The 18,443-nt window shown below is 52.0% G+C and overlaps 6 protein-coding genes across 6 annotated transcripts; 4 read left to right on the forward strand and 2 right to left on the reverse strand.

The window, feature by feature from the left end:
• Positions 1–3,707: 3,707 nt before the first annotated feature.
• On the reverse strand, positions 3,708–5,382 carry CPAR01_00829 (uncharacterized protein; the record flags this gene model as incomplete). The annotated part of the gene is made up of 4 exons (XM_060485119.1): positions 3,708–3,957; positions 4,036–4,481; positions 4,652–4,707; positions 5,145–5,382. 4 exons carry the CDS (start codon positions 5,380–5,382, stop codon positions 3,708–3,710), a joined length of 990 nt encoding a protein of 329 aa, XP_060355976.1.
• A 2,539-nt stretch (positions 5,383–7,921) lies between these two features.
• CPAR01_00830 (uncharacterized protein) lies at positions 7,922–8,062 on the forward strand (the record flags this gene model as incomplete). The annotated part of the gene is made up of 1 exon (XM_060485120.1): positions 7,922–8,062. One exon carries the CDS (start codon positions 7,922–7,924, stop codon positions 8,060–8,062), a length of 141 nt encoding a protein of 46 aa, XP_060355977.1.
• Positions 8,063–8,497: 435 nt separating this feature from the next.
• CPAR01_00831 (glycosyltransferase family 2) lies at positions 8,498–11,197 on the forward strand (the record flags this gene model as incomplete). Its single annotated transcript, XM_060485121.1, has 3 exons — positions 8,498–9,073; positions 9,131–9,835; positions 9,944–11,197. 3 exons carry the CDS (start codon positions 8,498–8,500, stop codon positions 11,195–11,197), a joined length of 2,535 nt encoding a protein of 844 aa, XP_060355978.1.
• Positions 11,198–11,906: 709 nt separating this feature from the next.
• Positions 11,907–12,245, forward strand: CPAR01_00832 (uncharacterized protein; the record flags this gene model as incomplete). The annotated part of the gene is made up of 1 exon (XM_060485122.1): positions 11,907–12,245. One exon carries the CDS (start codon positions 11,907–11,909, stop codon positions 12,243–12,245), a length of 339 nt encoding a protein of 112 aa, XP_060355979.1.
• Positions 12,246–12,390: 145 nt separating this feature from the next.
• On the forward strand, positions 12,391–12,918 carry CPAR01_00833 (uncharacterized protein; the record flags this gene model as incomplete). The annotated part of the gene is made up of 1 exon (XM_060485123.1): positions 12,391–12,918. A coding segment is annotated over one exon (528 nt), but the record flags the coding sequence as incomplete, so codon positions are not given.
• Positions 12,919–13,978: 1,060 nt separating this feature from the next.
• CPAR01_00834 (uncharacterized protein) lies at positions 13,979–18,098 on the reverse strand (the record flags this gene model as incomplete). The annotated part of the gene is made up of 4 exons (XM_060485124.1): positions 13,979–15,588; positions 15,644–16,276; positions 16,329–16,996; positions 17,071–18,098. The coding sequence occupies 4 exons, from the start codon at positions 18,096–18,098 to the stop codon at positions 13,979–13,981; spliced, it is 3,939 nt and encodes a 1,312-aa protein (XP_060355981.1).
• Between the last annotated feature and the right edge of the window lie 345 nt (positions 18,099–18,443).

Raw genomic sequence — 18,443 nt, forward strand, 5'->3', positions numbered from 1 at the left:
TCCATCATAGAGTGTTAGGCAGCATGGTTATCTTCCAGATGCCTACCAGTTGATTGAGGACCGTAAATTTGGTTTCCTTATCGTTAGTATCTTTGCAACTTGCTCAGGACGTCGTACACGTGGCTCCGGGTCTTGTAAGACACGTTAAACGTTATTACCTCGGCGGCCATCCGATAAGTCTCAGTACATCATTCCAGACCTCTCCCTAGTCTAGTTTCCCCGATCACAAGGCCAGTCGGACTGCTATCAGTGGCAGTTATGTGTAAGATGCCAGATCATCTTCTTTCTTTACAATCATGTCCCCAATTCAGTGATTTAGAGACCGATGCAATCTCAGTTGATGTCATTACGCACCCGATTTGCGGTGGTTGAGTACTAGTAAGCTTCCATCAGCGACAGAACCTTCTATTGAGGTTGCTCATAATCGCTTACGACATTTAAAAAGATCCTCTTTTCAGGTGATTCTTTCATCTGACTCGACAGCTAATTTGTCAAATCACACCATGACATAGTGATAGCTCGAAAGACATCGCGATCGGAGTCCTAGGAGGTATGAAAACAAGTACGCTTTAAGACTTTGAACCTGTTGATTTGCACTCGCGAACTGAAGACCATGAGACAGCGGACTTAGGGTTATGGAGACCCAGCCTCACTTACTTTGATTCATTGCAGTCATGACGAAGCCGCATATAATATGGATTACTTACGAGTATTGTAAGCTGGAAGTATGTCCGACTCGGCCTGTCCTAAAATACCCCAGAGTCCAGAATTAAGAATAATTTTCTGAAAAGGGTTTTGCGAGTTGATGGTCTAGTGTCACACTTGACAGGTTAATATTGGTTCTTTCTACAAATTAAATGTCCAAGCCAAATGCGAAGTCGAATTTGACATCTGATTGTGAGAGCCTTCTCAAAGAGTCTCTGAGTGCTCGATCAGATTCGCCCTTCTTGGAGATATTTCTTGCTTAGAGAATCGGCTTCCAGGACGACCGTATTTGCAGAATCTCACCATTTCGTACCATCGTAGCGACTTAAGTCGCACCGAAACCTCCAGGTTACGACTCTTTCTCTAAATAATTACATCCGTCGTTCTTCGTCGAACTTCTTCGAAATTTTGTTCTCCGCCTTAAAGAGACCAACAAATTGTAATGCTGTGTAAGCTCTCACATAGTCTCAGCAACTGACTGATACCTCTCAAGGTCGATCACAGCACAACGAATGTCTGACCACAGAAGAAGAAATTGTACATCAATATTGATTGTAAATTCCTTCTTCTACGTATTTCCACTACATCGAGGAGAAAGCCAAGAACTTGCGAAGTTGATGCGGTTAGTAACGGTGGTTATCTTACTTCCTAGGTTTGAAACTGTTGCACCTAGTTGAAAGCATTAACCTGGCCAAAGAGCACGAACAATGCTCTTGACTCTCTGATAATGCTCAATTCATAAAGTATTTTTGATTGAAATACTAGAATAGTGCGACAACTTGGTCTAAGCTTCATCGCGGCTTTACCCAAGCGGGCACACCGGAAGGATGGGCTCCGTCGCTGTCTTGAGTCTGAGGACATAGAGGATCCGAAAAGGATCTCGCCCACTACCCAGCAATTGATCGCCCGCCACGGCTGGAAGCGAACCAGCATATAGACCGCATGGGTTCGGAGCGATGGTGTTGCAGCCATCGCTTGCATGGCGCCTAGGTGACAGGCCGCTCCTCAATCCTGAGAGGACGACGAGAACTAAGCGAGACACAATTGATTGAACCACTACCGACGATGTGACTGCGTCCTTCCCGCGATCTACAAATACCAGAAACGTCATGTAAACCAACTATAATTCAACGACACTGCCAGGATACATTTCTTCTTCTAGAGTTCACACGACGGCATTATCTGTATCTTCCTAGGATTCAAAAGCACGTGCAGCAACTCTCAAGTCATGATGTTTAAGATACCTAAAGCAGAGCTTGGAGTCTCTGTGCCGAATCCTTCTCTACTAATTTCTTCTCGTGCGTAGAGCAATGGAATGTCAACAGAGTGTGAGTCTCGTGGCGCACCGTTCAAACAGTCGCCTAACCTTGAGAGCTTACTTCAATGTGTGATCTCATTTTTCCGCAACACCATGAATGCTCTATCGCGACAACGGCATTTCATTTTCCCGTCGCCGCCACCGCCACGATCGCGTCTGTCGCCTGCGCCTCAGATTCCCAATCGAAGAGGGAGGCGCCAAGACGCGAAAAGGCCGTGGAGCAAATGCGCGGCCGCCATCAACTGCTGAACAATGCATCGCTCATCGAACATGAACCCAGCAGGGCCGAGCCGATTGGCAGAGCAGAGCTGCCAGTACCACTGAACACGAGGACTGGAATGCGACGGTGCTAGTTGACTCGACTCATGCCCCTCCTCTCCGGTCGTATCCGTGTTGTACAGCCACACTCCGTGCCGCGCAGATCTGGCAGCGGATCTGGAGCAGACGACGGGAGCTGAACGACGGGCAGTCCAGGAATTCAACTTCAGCGATCGACCGGGACAGTGTCTTGTTGCATTCTGAACACTGATGACGAACTCGAGTCAATCCTACGAATGAATGGAGATGGGGCGGCGGCCATCATAGTTTCGGGCCCATCTGCTTCTTCGTACCAACAACGGCAATGTGAACACGAAAACTTTGGGAAATACGCAATCAACACTTTCCCCCCAAATGTTTTCCACCCGCTGGGCACCAGCAATTGCGACTCGCGGCTCGAAACTTGCCGCGCTGAACAGGCACAGCCTGGGTTGTCAAGCTGACAACTGACAACTAAACTTCAAGGCTCACCTTACCATCCGTAACTCTGCCGCCCCCTTTGCCCGCCCATGCCGAGAGGGGGATCCAATTTCTACGCGCTGCGCACCCGCGGCTGGGCGTTCTGACGTCGTCTGGTGGGGGGACGTTTTTTTGCCCTTCCAATCCCCCCTCCTCCCGTCCCATCCCTCCAGGAAAAAGCCCGTGAGGCCCTGACCAATTCTGGCGAGTGTACGGATAGACTGGGGTGGAACTGGGCAGAGAAACCTTGGCCAAGTCTACCAGGTAGCCCTTGTCGCTAAGCGTTCTGTACCTGCGTCTGCCCAGGTTTTGCCCAGGCAATTTTCACGCCCCCTATTACTGGCCTCAGGCCGCCTGCGAATCCTTCGACGAACCTGAATTTGGGAGGGATTTTTTGTATGGAATTATCAGTGGGTCGAGAGTCGGCACATATCCACACCGAAATGGCGGTTCCCTGTCCTTAATAGGCCATACCAAGAGCCTCGGCGGACAGCTCCTTTGCTCGCTTGGAGATGTAAAGTGGATTCATCACCGCGAGCTCCGGTTCGTTGCATAACTTTGCCATGGTAAACGTGTGCGCAATTCTCATCAATGGAGGTGGGGGGCCATAGCGAAGCGAAATGTCAGCAACAAAAGAGCATTCCAAGGATCACATGATATTGGGTCGGAATTGAATATAGTAGGTTATCTTGATTCAAAGTGCGCGTTGATAAATGATAACCACCCTGAAGCCCCTGCCATCCGATGATATATGCGTATATACAAAATATGATGTGATCATTATCCCAATGTCCCTGAAAAATTCATTATTCTAGTTGGTGCAGATATCAATGCTCGCTAACAAAAAATAGCCAATGTCCAATGTACACATTACCATTGTATGGTCTGTTTCTCGTTTTTGATTCTCTTATGACGATGCCTTGATCTCCATCGATAGGGTCGGTACGCGGAACGTGACAACGTTGGTGGCTGAGAGCGCTTCGGAACCAAGACCCATGTAGCCGAGATATGTCGAGGTCGTAGGGAAGTTGGCGTTGGTCATGGTGGTAAGCTTCGTCAGAAGGGGGGCGAGATCGCCGACAAAGTGCTCGATCGTTGCCGTGGCCTTCCAGGTCAAGACGTATTGGCTCAAACTATTTTGTCCAAAGAAGAGTTGGCTGCAAGGCAAGTACTATTAGCTTTGACTCCCAGAATCCCACATTCCAATCAAGGATATCGGGGAAGCAGCAACTTACAATGTGGTTCCGTTGATCGTCTCTGTGGTAAGTGCGCCGGCGCCATTTTGGTACCCGATGGGCTGTGTCGCTGCGCCAAATGTGCCAAACCACACCATCACTTCGTACTTCGCCTTGGTACTGTCTTGCGCCGAGGTCTTGTCGTCGTCCAAGAACATATCGATGGCGACGTTGGTGTTGGTGTCATTGTCGGTAAGCTCAGTCTCGTCGGTGTTCGTCGCAGCTGCGCCATCGGTGGTATAGTTGCCGACAGAGTAGGACCACTCGACATCTACGTTAATGTTTGAGAGCTTGGGAATGGAGACCGGGAGAGAGCTGCCGTCGACCTTGATGTTGGGGAAAGCGTGGACGGGCTGCGTCTCGGGGCCACGGGGGTAGCGCCATGTGACGTAGAACTCGGGGGCGCTGAAGTCGGTATCGTATGTCTGGTTGTTGAATGTGGTAACCTGAGGCGGGGAGCGACGGGTTAGCTGCGCTGCTCATGGTTGATGGCCATGCTCGGCGACACTGCAGCTTCAAGCTATGCAAACATTGAAGCTGCAGTGGAAGGCTTGGCCCTGGTGATACCAAACCCCGCGATGAAGATGGGCGGAGGAGGGGTTAAGAGTCAACGTACATTCATACACAAGAGACCATCTGTGCCTTCTGTCCAACCCCACTGGTTCGGGTTCACTGTTGCGTCAAAACAGAAATCGTCAGCATGCTGTTGTCTTGTTGTAATAAAGAAAAGATCCCGTGTGTATCTGCAAGATCAGGAAGGCCAGCCAACTGGACCGGACGGCCAGGTTGCGCCCGCCCAGACAGGTTTCGCATTTCAAGGGAGCAAAAGTCAAAACAAATCTACGGCTCATGCCATGAAGCATGACAAGGTCCGCGGGCCAGAACACACAAACAAAACACGGGAGTCCGTGTTGTTCCCAAAGAAAAACGCAAAATAGTTCAGATGACATAGAGACAGACAGCGCGCAGAGCATCCGCAACGGGAGAGGCTTGACTGCATCGTGGTGTTCGGCCCGTACCGCCGCATGTTGCGGAGAGGCAGGTTCCTGTGGAGGAGACAGGCGACGATGAAGACATCGCGAAAGCCTGATGAGAAGGACTTGACTTACGTGTGTACTCCTGACCCTTGGACAGAGGGTGAAGACCCATTGCCTTGTCGCATGATACCATTGCCGTGATGCCATTGTTCTTTGGTGTCGTGCCCGGGTTGTCAGGCTCGGTGAAAATTGGCGATTGTCCGTTTGAACTCCTGCCAGCGTCGATTCCAATGAGGATACCGAGAGTCGCTCCGATGGGGACGGCCAGCAACACGAAGTTGACGACCCAGCGGAAGCCGAGGAAAGGCATTTTGAATAGGGAAAAGAGAGAGTAAGGAAAACGAGCGTAAGTGAGTGCTTTCTACGTCTCTCTTCGAGCTGTTTTGCTGCAGTGATCCCTTCCAAAAGACGACGATGCGGACAGGCTCAGGCGGAAATCCGACGCAATTCGTCTACTTCTATTCGCAGCAGCACATGCAGAGGAGCGAAAGTGGTGTCGTCGGTGACGGTCGGATTCTGGTTTAGGTATGGGAGGGTAGGTAATCGATTAGGTGGGTGGGAGGTTCAGGTAAGGAGAGGTTCAAGCCAGGTCTGTCTGGTCAGGTAAGGGTATGTCAGGGAACGCGGGCGCGGGCCTCGACTCGTGCAGGTATCCAGGGGACAGGGAAAGGGGGTGTGGAAAGGGGGCGTGTCTGGATGATCCGAGCACCGTTGGGTGAGGCTTGCTGTCTGCGTGGTGAGAAATGCAGTCACAGGCCACAGCAGACAGCAGAGTCAGACAAGTAGACAGTCGGCGAGCAGAAAGGCTCCAGACGAGGCTTGTTCAGTCGGCAGCGATTAACTGTACAATGTACGTCAGGGCCTGGGATTCGAGCGCAAGAACAGGCCAAGCCAAGTGAGGATATTGGAAAAGAAAAATGCAGAACTGAGGCGCGTCGGGCAAACGAACGTCCAGAAAGAGTCTACGAGGATAAGAACCCCTATCCTCAACCGCGGCGCAGCACGCCACCCCGGAAAGGCTTGTCCTCTTTTCTGCAGCCAGTGCAGCAGACTGTAATTACCTCGTCCTCCTTGCTCGTGCTTATGTTCACCAATTGCTCTGCCAGTCTGAATCCCAAACAAACCGGGCGGAACGCGATGGGCAAGAGAGAAAAAAACGAAACGAAAGGACCAAAGTCCTGGAGCAAGCAGACGGTGTAAAGCCTGGTCCGTTGGGGACGTTTACACCGGCGAGGATCTATCTGGGACCGGCTGCTTTTTTTTTTTTTTCTTCTTTTTTTTTGCCTCCTCAAAAATAAACCCCCTTCCAATGCTGAGTCCTAACTTGTGTACGGATAGTATGCGGATATGTGGTGGTCCATCCATTCCATTCCATCATCCCGTCGTTCCCCCTCCTCCGAAAAGGCCCAAAGCTCAAGCAAACTTTTGCCAGCTAGACCGGGCATCTCAGATCACAAAATCGACGATTGCAGGTCCTGCTTCTGAATCGGACCGGCCCCTGGCCTAGCGCCAGTCAATGTGCCGGCTGCCTTCGGTCATCCTTGCATAAATGGTACCCGCATTTCTAGAACACGAGAAAAAAGCAGGGATTTGTGAAGATAACGGCCCTGCAAGTGGATAAGAACCAGACTGCCATCGACGGCCTTGGACGCGGACTCTGGGATGGTCCTGGAAGTCATTGGACGGTCCTGGGATGGCCCTCATTGGCGAACATTGTCATCCGAACAGTGGGCTCGGCCCCTCCTCGAGGAAAAAGAAAATAATAGGAAGCACAGCAAAGGAGGGCGCAAAGACTACCCGAAATCAAGGTTCAAGAGTCAAGATTCAGAAGAGAGAGAAAGAGAGACAGCTGCCCGGTTGTCCCTGTCTTGCTTGCTACAGAGCATCGCGGAAGAGGTGGGAAAAGGTCAAGGAACTTGGCTCGAGTCACCATTCATGACAGCTTTTTTTTTGTTTTCCTTTTCTACGACCACTAGCCGTACTTTCCTTCCCCTAATGTCTTTCAAGTGGAGACTCTTGGCCCCTGGTTATGTCCATCTTTTCTGACCGAAACATCCAATCCTTTAGTGAGCATATGCGAGCGGACGAGGGAGAACGTGCCCATAGGTGGCAGACTCTCCACTAACTCGACCCAAGAATCAAAATAACATAGAAAAGAAAACAACAAACCAACGGCGCGGCGGTCGAACCCAGCCAGTAGGCTTTCGGGGTTGCGAGTGGCTTGATGGGCTTGCTAGGCAACACAAGCTAACCTGATCCCCGGCGTCCGCGCGCCGCTCACACCCTTCCTGGAGACCTCCCACACCCCCCCCCCCTTCCCTTCCCTTAGGACCATGACTGCTGAAGCAAGCGCTTGGCTGTCTCCCTCCATGCCCAGTCCAGCTGGCTTGGTATCTGTTGCCAATGCCAATTCTCTCTATCCCACCCGGCTGGCACGACCTCTCTACGGAGTACTATGACTATGTATGCATAGGGCTACGTAGGAGAATCAGAGTCAACTCCGACACTGTCTTCAGAAATCAAAGAGTACGAAAGCGAATAGGCATTGGGAGGCAATAACCCAGGACAGCTTGGCAAGGCAGGCCACTCGAATCCAAGGTGGCACAGACCTGACCCGGGGCGAAATGTGAAATGGGGCGAGTCCATCACAGATTCACCATCCTCGCGCCCAGACTGGACAGGCCGATGATGTGGGCTCCATCAACCTGGACCTCCCAATTTTAATCACGTCAGGCTCTCGTCGGATCGTAATCAGGGCAGTGAGGCTTAGCGGAGTCCGAGTGGGTTCCCGTTAAGTCATGTATGTCCCTGATGTGTCCGCGGGCCCTCCCAAGCAAGCTCCTAGTCCCATGTCTTGCTTGCCAATTGCTCCTTTCCCCCAGACTGATCCCGTTCCCGTTGACCTTACCCCCCGAGAAGCACAAGAGAAGAGAAGCCCGGCCTTTTGTCAATCCGTCTCTTTTCTTGTACACTCCCTCCCCCAGACCTGACCGGCATTCTGATTCCTGTCTGTCAAGTCAGTCCAGGCTCTTGGAAGTCTGTGTTTGGGTGCCACTTGTGCAAAAGCTCCTCCTGTTGGATGACATATCGGTCGATGCTCCTGTGCTGCAACTCCTCCTACATGTACTAAGCGGGTCGACTTCTTTTTTCCTTCGATCCCAATACTTCTTCCCTTTACATCACCACCCACATTCGTTTTTCAACCAAAACGTCCGTCCAAGTCTCGAACTGAACTTGGCGGAAGAGAAAAGAGCAGGGAGAGCGAGACGCGCGGGGATTTACTATTGTTCCTGTTTTACCTGCGACCCAGCCTCTTACACGCACTCTGGCTGTCCCTTTGGTTTCGGCACACACACACAACGTTTCCGCCCTAGACACGCTATTCACTCGTTCATTCCAGCCATCGGTTGGTCAACACCGCAATCATGATGGGGGGACACGGAAGACCGCAGCAGGGTCAGGATTACCCCGAGGGGGAAATGGTGGAAATTGATGTTCTTCAAGGACATCATCACCCTCACCAAAATCAATATCAGCCGCCGTATCAGAACAACAACCAGCAGATGCAGCAAAACCAGCAATACCAACAACCTCAGTACCAGGAGCAATACCAGGAGTACTCTCAAAACCCGTATGGTAGCCCGTACCAGAACGAACCGACCCAGTCCCAGGAGCAATTCGGACGCGCTCTGACGAATAACGCACCTTCTCCGTACCAGCAACAGGAAGGGTTCCAGCCGCCGTACAACCAACAACAACAGTACCAGCAGCCTCACGCTGTCTCCGGGGACGAGTTGTACGGACCTCCCGGTTGGGCAAACCGTCACTCGATAGGCATGGCTGGCGCACCTTCAATCGGGCCCTCGATCTCGGGGATGGACACGCCGGTCGAGTCCCGCTCAGCGACGCCTACGTTGAAGAGCGGCGCGAACACGCCGTTTGACCATTTGGCTGCCCCGAGGCATCCATGGTCGACCGACTCCACGCCTAACAGCCCAATGGTATGACAATCCTTGATGAATTCACGATAGTCCCCAAACCGCTGACACTTTGAACAGAACCAGAGCCACCAAAGTTTGCAAAACTTGCTCCCCGGACAGGCCTCACCGGTCCTCGCCAAGGAGTGGGTTGAGGGCAGCGACCAGATTGCGAGACTTCACAAGCGCGACGACTCCGACATCTGGGGCGGCTGGAAGCGCCACGTCTTCCGCATGGTTCCTATTCTCACCATCCTCGCTACCGGAATGTACCTCGTCTACCTCGGCCTCCGTATCTACTGCGTCATCTCTGCTCAACAGCTCGCCAAGGAAATCTACGCCCAGGCCTGGGTCTTCATCGCTGTCGAAATTACTGTTGCCATTCCCTCAATTATGCACAACATCTGGACCATGTGGTCCATGAAGAAGCGTCAGCGCCCTAAGTTGAGACTTATGGGTGAGGATGTTCCCACCGTCGATGTTCTGCTCACTTGCTGCGGTGAAGAGGATGATTTGGTTCTTGACACCGCCCGCGCTGCCTGCGACGTCGATTATCCCCGCGACCGGTTCCGCGTCATTATCTGCGATGACGGCAAATCCGAGGGCCTGGAGAGCGGTATCGCAGCCTTGGCCATGACTTACCCCAATGTTCACTACCTCTGCCGCCCCAAGTACCCCGGTGTGCCTCACCATTTCAAGGCCGGTAACCTGAACTACGCCCTCGATTTTGTCCACACGATGCCCGGCGGCGCTGGTCAGTTTATGGCTGCTCTCGACGCTGATATGGTACGTTCAAACCAGCCACAGCTCACTATACCCTTCAATGATGACCCCGTCTCCCGCGATTTTAAGGTTTCGCCCAATGTTCAACCTCAGCTAACTCTGAACCTGCAGATCCCCGAGCGCGACTGGCTCCGTGCCATTCTGCCTCACATGCTCATTGACCCCAAGGTGGCCCTCGCCTGCCCCCCGCAGCTGTTCTACAACACCCCGCCATCCGATCCTCTCGCCCAGTCCCTGGACTTCTTCGTTCACGTCATTGAGCCCATCAAGGACGCCCTCGGCGTGGCCTGGTGCACCGGTTCCGGCTACTGCGTACGTCGTGAAGCTCTTGATGAGATAGGAAACTTCCCCCTCGGCTCCTTGGCTGAGGATGTTGCTACTTCTACTTTGATGCTTGGAAAGGGCTGGAAGACGGCCTACATCCACGAGCCCCTCCAGTTTGGCACCGTCCCCGAGGATTATGGCGGCCATCTCAAGCAGCGTACCCGCTGGGCCATTGGTACCGTCGACACGTCGTTCAAGCTCAACTTCTGCTTGTACGGTGAGAAGGTCAAGCAGATGACGGTCGCGCAGCGTTTTTCTGGCTTCCTCTACGCTACGCTCAGTCTGTACACGATTCTCCTGACCCTCTCCATGTTCGCCATCCCGATTATCCTGGTCATGGGCAAGCCCCTGGTCGCCTACGCCAACTATGAGCAGCTCCGCTGGCTCATCCGCGCCTGTTTTGCCGCCACGCTCACCAACCGTTTGTGCGAGTTTGCTCTCTTCATCCCCGCGGGCTACCACACCGGCCAGCGCGGTTCTCGTTACCAGCTTTGGATGTCTCCGTACATCGCGCTTTGCATCATCCGCTCATTCATCCTCCCCACCTGGCTCGGTGGTCAGACGCAGGCCTTCAAGCCCACCGGATCCCTCGGCTCCGCCCTCAATGAGCGCGACCCCAAGACCCGCAAGGGCATGTTCCGCCGTCTTTGGGGTATCCTCTTCAACTACATGGCAATCTTCCACCTGGCTTTCGTCTACCTCACCCTTGTCGGCGTGGTTCTGACCTCGTACCGCTGCTTCTACGTCAACGATGAGCTCCGCGATATCCTGATGTGCCTCATTACCCACGCCTTCTGGCCGCCCCTGACTTTCATCTTCATCTGCAGCTCGCTCTGGACGCCTATCGCCTACGCCATTGACCCGCCGAACATGCCGGACCGCGAGCAGCTCCTCGAGCGCGACCCCAAGACCTTTGTCGCCCACCCGACACCTCAGAGCAAGAAGATTGCCTTTGGCGGCCAGGCTGCGTGGTTCGAGACCGAGTTGACCGTCACCTCGGCCTACACGATCCTCGTCTTCGTCCTCTCCTTCATCTACTAGATTGCTTCAAATCAACTCATAGCATCGTTGTTTTATCACACACACATAACGCGCGGGACAGGCGGCGCCTACGGGACGCGCTTAACATTTGCACACGGCACAATGTGCGCGTATCACAGACGTACAAAACCAAAGATGACTGTTACGATAATGTAATGCCTGTAACTACTGCACATAGATCAGTATAGAATTACGCAACAATAAGGGGGGCGCGGAATATGTCATCATCATCATCATCCCCTGCTGGAAGGGAAATCAGGGTCAACAAACATTATACATATTTCTCATCATGTTCGAAATCAGAATACATAAAAACATTCATAAAAAGCTTCTCCACAAGTTCCAAATGCCTCAAAAAACTATAGAATGCGTAAACCAAATTCGGACTCTTGGCATGATCAGCCATTGGTTTCAGAGGCGCTACTGTTTTTCCCGCGCGAAGGAGAAACATCCCTCGGGAAAAACACAAGTGTCCAGTTTTCCAATGAATTGGTCCGAGCTATCAAAAGCCTACGTACACTATACAGTCTGGCTGCATGTGTGCAAACTTGTGCCTGAGCTTGTCCAGCTTTGCCTACGTGTGGCGTGCGGGAAGGCTGGCTGCTAAGACAAGCTGCCACTAGCCGAGCCTCTCATTCGTCATGGACACCAGTTCGTCGTCGTGCTAAAAGCCCGCGCCTCGTTGAATGTCTCGCTGAAGTCGCTGCGAATGTGCCCTCAGTTGGTGCTAGTCTGCACTCAGGAATGCGGACAAAACGCCGAATCGATTCGATGGCACGGTGAGGTTCCAATTTGCACAATGGTGGCTCAGCACAGCCCGTTTTCCTTTCCTTCTGTTATCGATTATCTCGCCGATGTTTCTCTTTGCAGCGGTTGTCGCGCAAGAAGCATCACAATGGGATTGGCATGGTCACATCAGGTTGCCATGCTACGAGTCACTGATCCAGGAAACGACCAGCCACCTGCAGACCGTCACTGCGTATCACGAAAAGAAAAACAGGCTTGGCTGATGTCGTTCTATGATCTGCCCGGCTGTCATGCCGTGTAATGGTTGCACCGTATCCGTATCGCTTGTTGCAGTAACAACCGCGGCTCCCATCCGGACGCGAAAAGCCACTCGTGGCCAACATCGGATTCGGACCTCCCCCTCTCTATGCAGACTCTAACAGACTTGCAGTTCGAATCCCGACTCCCAAGCTCCCGAGCCTCCCTCCCTTCCTCTCCCTTATCACACTACAGGCTTACGTTCGGCTTTGCCGCGCAGTGGGCAGCCGGGTGCCAGGTGGAGTTCTCCCCCAGCAGTGCAACCCCTCCCCCGGTGCCCGGCACCGCTCCGCGGGCATGAACATTGGATAATGAGACTCAGAGAGTGTGGAAAAGAAACAACACGGTGCAGATTGCAGAATAAGCTGACAGCCTGGCATTCCATTCCCCATCTGCCGCTCTCGCTATTCAATTTAATTGAAATAATCCTCCACGTCCCCCTCTCCGACTACCCCCAGTCCACGTCGTCCTCGGTCCTACGACGCAACGTGTGCGCCCAGGTGTCAAGTACCCGTCACCCTCTGCTTTGTCCGACCGCCTCCTCCTTTCATCTTCCACAAGATCTTCCGCTGCGTTTCTGCTGTGCCTGCCCAACCGAGTCAACCGGCTGCAGCTCTTGGGACTTTGGACTCTGCGAGTCTCGGAAAGGCCATGTCAGGATTGTCGCCAAGACATAAGTGCCAAGTATTTTCAGACGAACGACGGCCAAGGAAATTGACTTTTGCTAGACCGCAAAGAGGCACCCACCAAGCCTGATGTTGCCCGCCAACGGCGCCAAGGGGGTGTGAGAGGAGAAGAGCCCGCCTGGCGCCACCCCTGAATCGTTAAGGTTTTCCAGGGGCCTGCATCCAGGTTTTTCGTCCGTCAAATCTTCGATTTGCAGTTGCCAGTTGCCACTGCGTCCAGCCATTGCTGGCTTTGTGTTCATCTGCATATGGGCAATGGCGTGTGCCTACTACAGGATAAGCAGATACCATCGCGCTGCAGCTCTCGGTGAACTTGCGGCCCTTCGGTTTGCATCTTTCGGAAATGGAAAAACGAGAATAATCTATTTTTAGCCAGTGAATAGCTAGACTGATCGTACGGACTAGATGTGCTTGTCGCACCACGCGGGCAGCCATCCCCGGATCAACGACTGGTGGTGAAAAGTCCCCAACCACTCTGTCGATCACATGCCACCCGACTCCTCACATCTTAGCCAGCCGTTGCTGACGAGATTGCTTCTATCAACGCTCGTCTCATCCAGAGTGGCATCAGATGAGCTTATCCAGCAGCAAAACCTCACCGACTGAACAATTCGCCGATCTCTGGAGCCGCAATCATAAATCCCCGTCTTGCTTGTTCACGCGTTCATTCGCGCGGGGAGCCGTGGGTGCCGTAGGAACCTGGGAGGGGACTCTCTCCATCGTGCCGATCCGGTAACATCGGACCTTGGACGTCGAAGCAACAATTTTGAAGTCTCCGGTTCGGCAGCCCACGTCGCAGCCGCAGGCGGGTTGTGGGGAGACGTGATGCTCTGCAGATTCCTTGCGTCGATGAAGATGAACACGGCCATTGGCATTCGTTTATGGGTACAGTTATGTGTACTCCGTACATGGATCCAGCATTGCCATATCCGTAAGATACCAACTATGTAGGCTAGGTACTTCGGCGTTTTTCATCTCATTCCACCATCTTGACTATGCGCATAAGAACACGACAAGTAAGATACCTTCCAAAATGACTTCATCCACTCATTCAGGACGATGACGACGTAGGTGATTGTGATACTCGAGGCTCTTCCTGGTTCCTTGGAATCCCAGTAACTTCGGTCTGAGTCTCCGTACCTCCGACGTTGAAGCACGGCATGCCAACATGAAGCAGCGGTGCAAAGTTCATGTTGGCATGAGTTGTGGTAGCGAAATTATTCAAAGGCAGCCCCTCCTCATACGATCCATCCGTCTGACCCCAGTAAAAGGGTCCCGTAGTAAGGTTGCTTAGGATTGAAGGGATAGGCTCGGTGAAATCATGCAGCAATGGGCCTGTTAGGGCTTCTGGCATGCTCACAACCGAGCTAGGTTGATATGTAGAAGTTTCCTCAATCAATGGTAGCGGTCCGTATGATCCGGTCGGTTGAACGTTGAATGAAGTATGTTGTCCCAGGGCAATACCGCTATCTGCTAAAGAAGCAGCCGGAGTTCCCGCATGAATGTTGCTCCGAGGTGTCTGAGCAAAAGATGATGCTGAATTCGGGGCTTGCGAGATCAGAGTCCGGCTCGACAGCCACTCCCTCTGCATTCCAAACAGTGCTTGGCTGATCACTCTTTGAACGAGTATTGTTTCTTCTTCGGTAGTAATGCCCTGAAGCAACCCTGCTGACTCCAATGCTTCATGCAGGACAGGCCCAGCGCGAGCATCTAGATGCTCTTGGAATGCTTGAAGGTCTTCGGAAATCTCTGGATCCATATACGCAGAGCGAGGCCTTGCCTTTCCGGGAAATAGTATCTCCCAGATTGCAAACCACTGACGCTCGTCTGATTGTGAAGAGGTGGACTTTTTATGAAGCTTCCTGCTCTGTTCGTGTGATATTCCGTTCAATGAGTCTGGTGTCGCAAGGGTGCAAGACCAGCCTGTCTCATCAGAAACGTGCTGGCGAAGGGCGATGTCGTTTTCGAAGAGCCTTAAGCAGCGCTGACAATAGTGCTTAGGTGTATGGTTCCTGTTCAAATGCTGTTTGACGTCACGAACCCTAGTGAGCTTTCGTTTAGCACAGTTGTGATGCTTGAGGGTATCCAACTTCCAGAATGGACAAGCTAGCGTGAGTTCCTGCTTCTTTCCAACACAAGTCCTTTTCCTATCTTGTTCTGATTCGATTCCTTCTCCAGCTTTTCGTTTCCCCTTGGCAAGGGGTTGCCCGCCGGTTGAAAGTGGAGCTTGTCCTTGCGTTGTTGCGAGTGTTACTGAACTGAAACCATCACCACCCCCGGTAGTTTTTCCACGAGTCTGAAAAGAGTGTAGAGCGAGCAATGAAAGAGCAACTTCTTTAACGACGTCAAATATAGGGTCGTTTTCTGACAACCGTGGGATAGTAATCTCAACCGATAGCTCCGACATCGAGAGGAAATCGGATTCGATTGACGTTTCTGATTTATTGGCAATATCGGTGATATCAACCTGAGAGCTGGGCTCAGTTGGGGTACCTTCATCTGCTGTGAGGTCAATGAAGGAACGTAAGTCATTATTTCCCATTGTTGGTGTATTTGATGCACGTCGCAAGGTTCCCGATCGGTTTTCAATTCGCAGTGTTTGCTGCGCCCTATCGCTGGAGTCCGGAGTTGAAGCGACGTCCATTTGGTGGAGACAGAGGTCTGTATAAGAGTTAGTGATACAATTTATCATCGAAGCCACTCGATGCAGACTTACCTGGATCTATGGGTGCATCATTGGGGTCTAAGATGTGGCGACCTTGTTGCAGTGCGAGTAGGTAGGCCCAAGGTTCCCTTATGTCCAAGCCTTCCGTAGAGAGACAGCAAGGCTTCCTGCCATTTGAAATGTTCTGCCAAAGATACACATCCTCCTGGCCACTGACCAAAGCGATAGTCTTGTATGTTCCTTCAAGGAGCACACGTCCCTTTCCTATTGTGAGATTGTACTCTCCAATGTAATCTTGAAGGACCCCCCAAGGAACCTCGATTCCGGCAAGGCTGACCGGACGACTCAAGATGGGAAACCCTGCCATGACAACAAAGCGTCTGTCTAGGATCTTTGTCCAGCGAACTTCTTCCAAGGTCAACGAGTCTTTCACCTCCTCCCTCACCGTGATGTCAAAGCCCACTACGTCCTCGGACAACATCGTCTCCTGAACATCTTGCCGAAAGACAACCGGAGTACGGTAAGCAATGGATCCATCGTAGTGCCGGGAAACAGCAGCAGAGAGCCATGCCAGTTGCTCGCCGAATTCAGCAATTAAGTAGGAGGATCCCTGAACCGTTACAACCAAGTGTTCGCCTTCAAAGGTCGCTCTCAGACTCGCACTAGAGCTATGCACCAACTCAACTATGAATATGTCAGCTTATTTGTCTAAAGGCAACTCGGGAATTTGGCGTACCGATGCAAGGCTTGTTTGGACTATGATCCTCAAAGTAGTGCATGACTGGTAATAACAAATTGAGCAAACTGACCCAGCTTGATGGCCATACTTGCTCCAAATAGTTCTTGAGAGGAATTGCCTGGCTTCCATCTTTACAATACACAACAATGAGAGACTCAAAGGTCGGCCGCCTAACGAAAACTCCCTGCTCAAGATCAACACACTGCCATGACGACGCAGCGACGAAAGGCCATTCGAGAAGTCGAAATTTGACGGTATGAGTTTTTGGAGGATTCTTTTTGCTGATTCTACCCGTTGGAAGACACTCAAGTATAGCCTTTCGGATTTCCCTGCGGGTGTCGATTCTGAAGTTGTCCTGGTCCCATTGCAAGCTCATCTCATTCCTCAGACGCGCAATAAGCCAGTGAAACGCACTTCCGCTGAGCACGATGCTACGAAAATCAGACATTGCAGCCGGCCCTAGGGTGTCCTCTTCTGCGTCCTCGATACCCTCAAATCGATCTTGCTGAGGGGGTGATGGACAACTCACGTCCATCTTACTATTCCAGAGTCTAAGCTTATCCTCAACAGACATGCCAGCCATATGGTCTGAGGTATCCTCACGGGGAGGCTCGTCAATATCAGCCTCATCCTCAAAATTTGACATAAGCTGAGTTCCGATTTGCCTGGATCGCTCCCATTGTAAGCGTACTGTTTGTCCGAGCGATGATGGGAAAGGTCATATGTTTTCTTCACTCACCGGCCACGTTTATGTATGAAGTACATGATACTCCTATTGGTCTGGGACGAAGAATTGAGTCCGATTTGAATCGCAAACGACTTGATGACTTCTGGTAATATCGGAGGCAGGGATTGCCAAGCCTTGATACTAGAATGCCGGACCAGTTCATGATGTATTCCACTAGCTAATTCGATGATGTATTGTTGTGCGGGGCTTCGTTTAACGGCGCTGGCGACCGAGTACGAAGTTCTTGCCTCAGAATCGTTCATAAGAGGTGTAGAAAGATCTCTGGTTATACTTCTTTCATGGCAACTGGAGAATATATCGGGATGGCACTTCGAGCCATACCCAGAGTCGGGGGGAGGAGGAATTCGACGAGGAGTTACACTGGAACCTTTGTCGCCGCCTGGATGAAGTTGCGTCGATATAGTCTCCTTGAGATCTTCCGGATGTACAAACGCATTACCCTCAGACTCTGGCATTGAGAGCTCTCCACAATCGGGATATGGTAATGAAGTAAAGAAATTATAGGGAGTTGCATGGAAAAAGGGCGGCGTGGAGTTTCCTGTCTGATTGTGGGTCTGCCAAGTAAGATAGGTGTTTTCGACGTCGTCTCCATAGCTGTAGAGATGCTCGGTGAGCGAGTCGTCAGATGTGTTGAAAGAAGCTACGAGTGTTGAACTTTCGTCTGTCGCAAAAGAAGGGTCCTCGATTGAGGCTTTCAGCATACTCGGAACCGCTAGTGCGATTTCTGAAGAGAGAAAGCATGGTGAAGCCCGACTGCTGGAAAGGAATGCCGTGCTGCTGGCCGGGTCCAGTACATCCACTGACTCATCGTAGAATACTTCAGAGGCCTGAAGATTTCGCTGGGATAACGTGTTATACCGTTCCGCGCCGACACAGTCCACCGCACAGTTTACGGGTCCGGTCAGAAAAATCGACGCATCGACTTTGCAGTTCGGTATCTGATGAACCTCGATATCTTCCGCGCATTGGGGAGCAGGGCCCCGCAACAATGCCTCGCCGTGCTCCTCAGTGAAATCCATCCCTGTAGGCATCCGAGTCGCGTTCAAGGTGCGGTGAAATCCAAGGTCTGATCTGCGGTACTGAAGCCCCCCCTTCGCCGGAAAGCGAACAGGAGTAGAGGATACTGGCACTCGATGGAAAGATTCGATTCCAAGGCTGGCTAAACTTGGGTTGCGATCGTTCTCTCAGGATGAATGAGAGTGAGGAAAGGAAAAAACCAAGACCTGGACTAGGAGATTGCTAGAAATTTCCCTTCAGGCCAGGGATACGGCCTGCCGCTTCCGCCAAATCAGGCTGTGGCCCAACAGCGATATTGAAGGCACACCTGTGCCTTTGAACGCCATTCGCTGGAGTTGGTTGGCAAC

Source organism: Colletotrichum paranaense, assembly GCF_030867605.1.
Source record: "Colletotrichum paranaense strain IMI 384185 chromosome Unknown Scaffold_1.1, whole genome shotgun sequence".
NCBI lineage: Eukaryota > Fungi > Ascomycota > Sordariomycetes > Glomerellales > Glomerellaceae > Colletotrichum > Colletotrichum paranaense.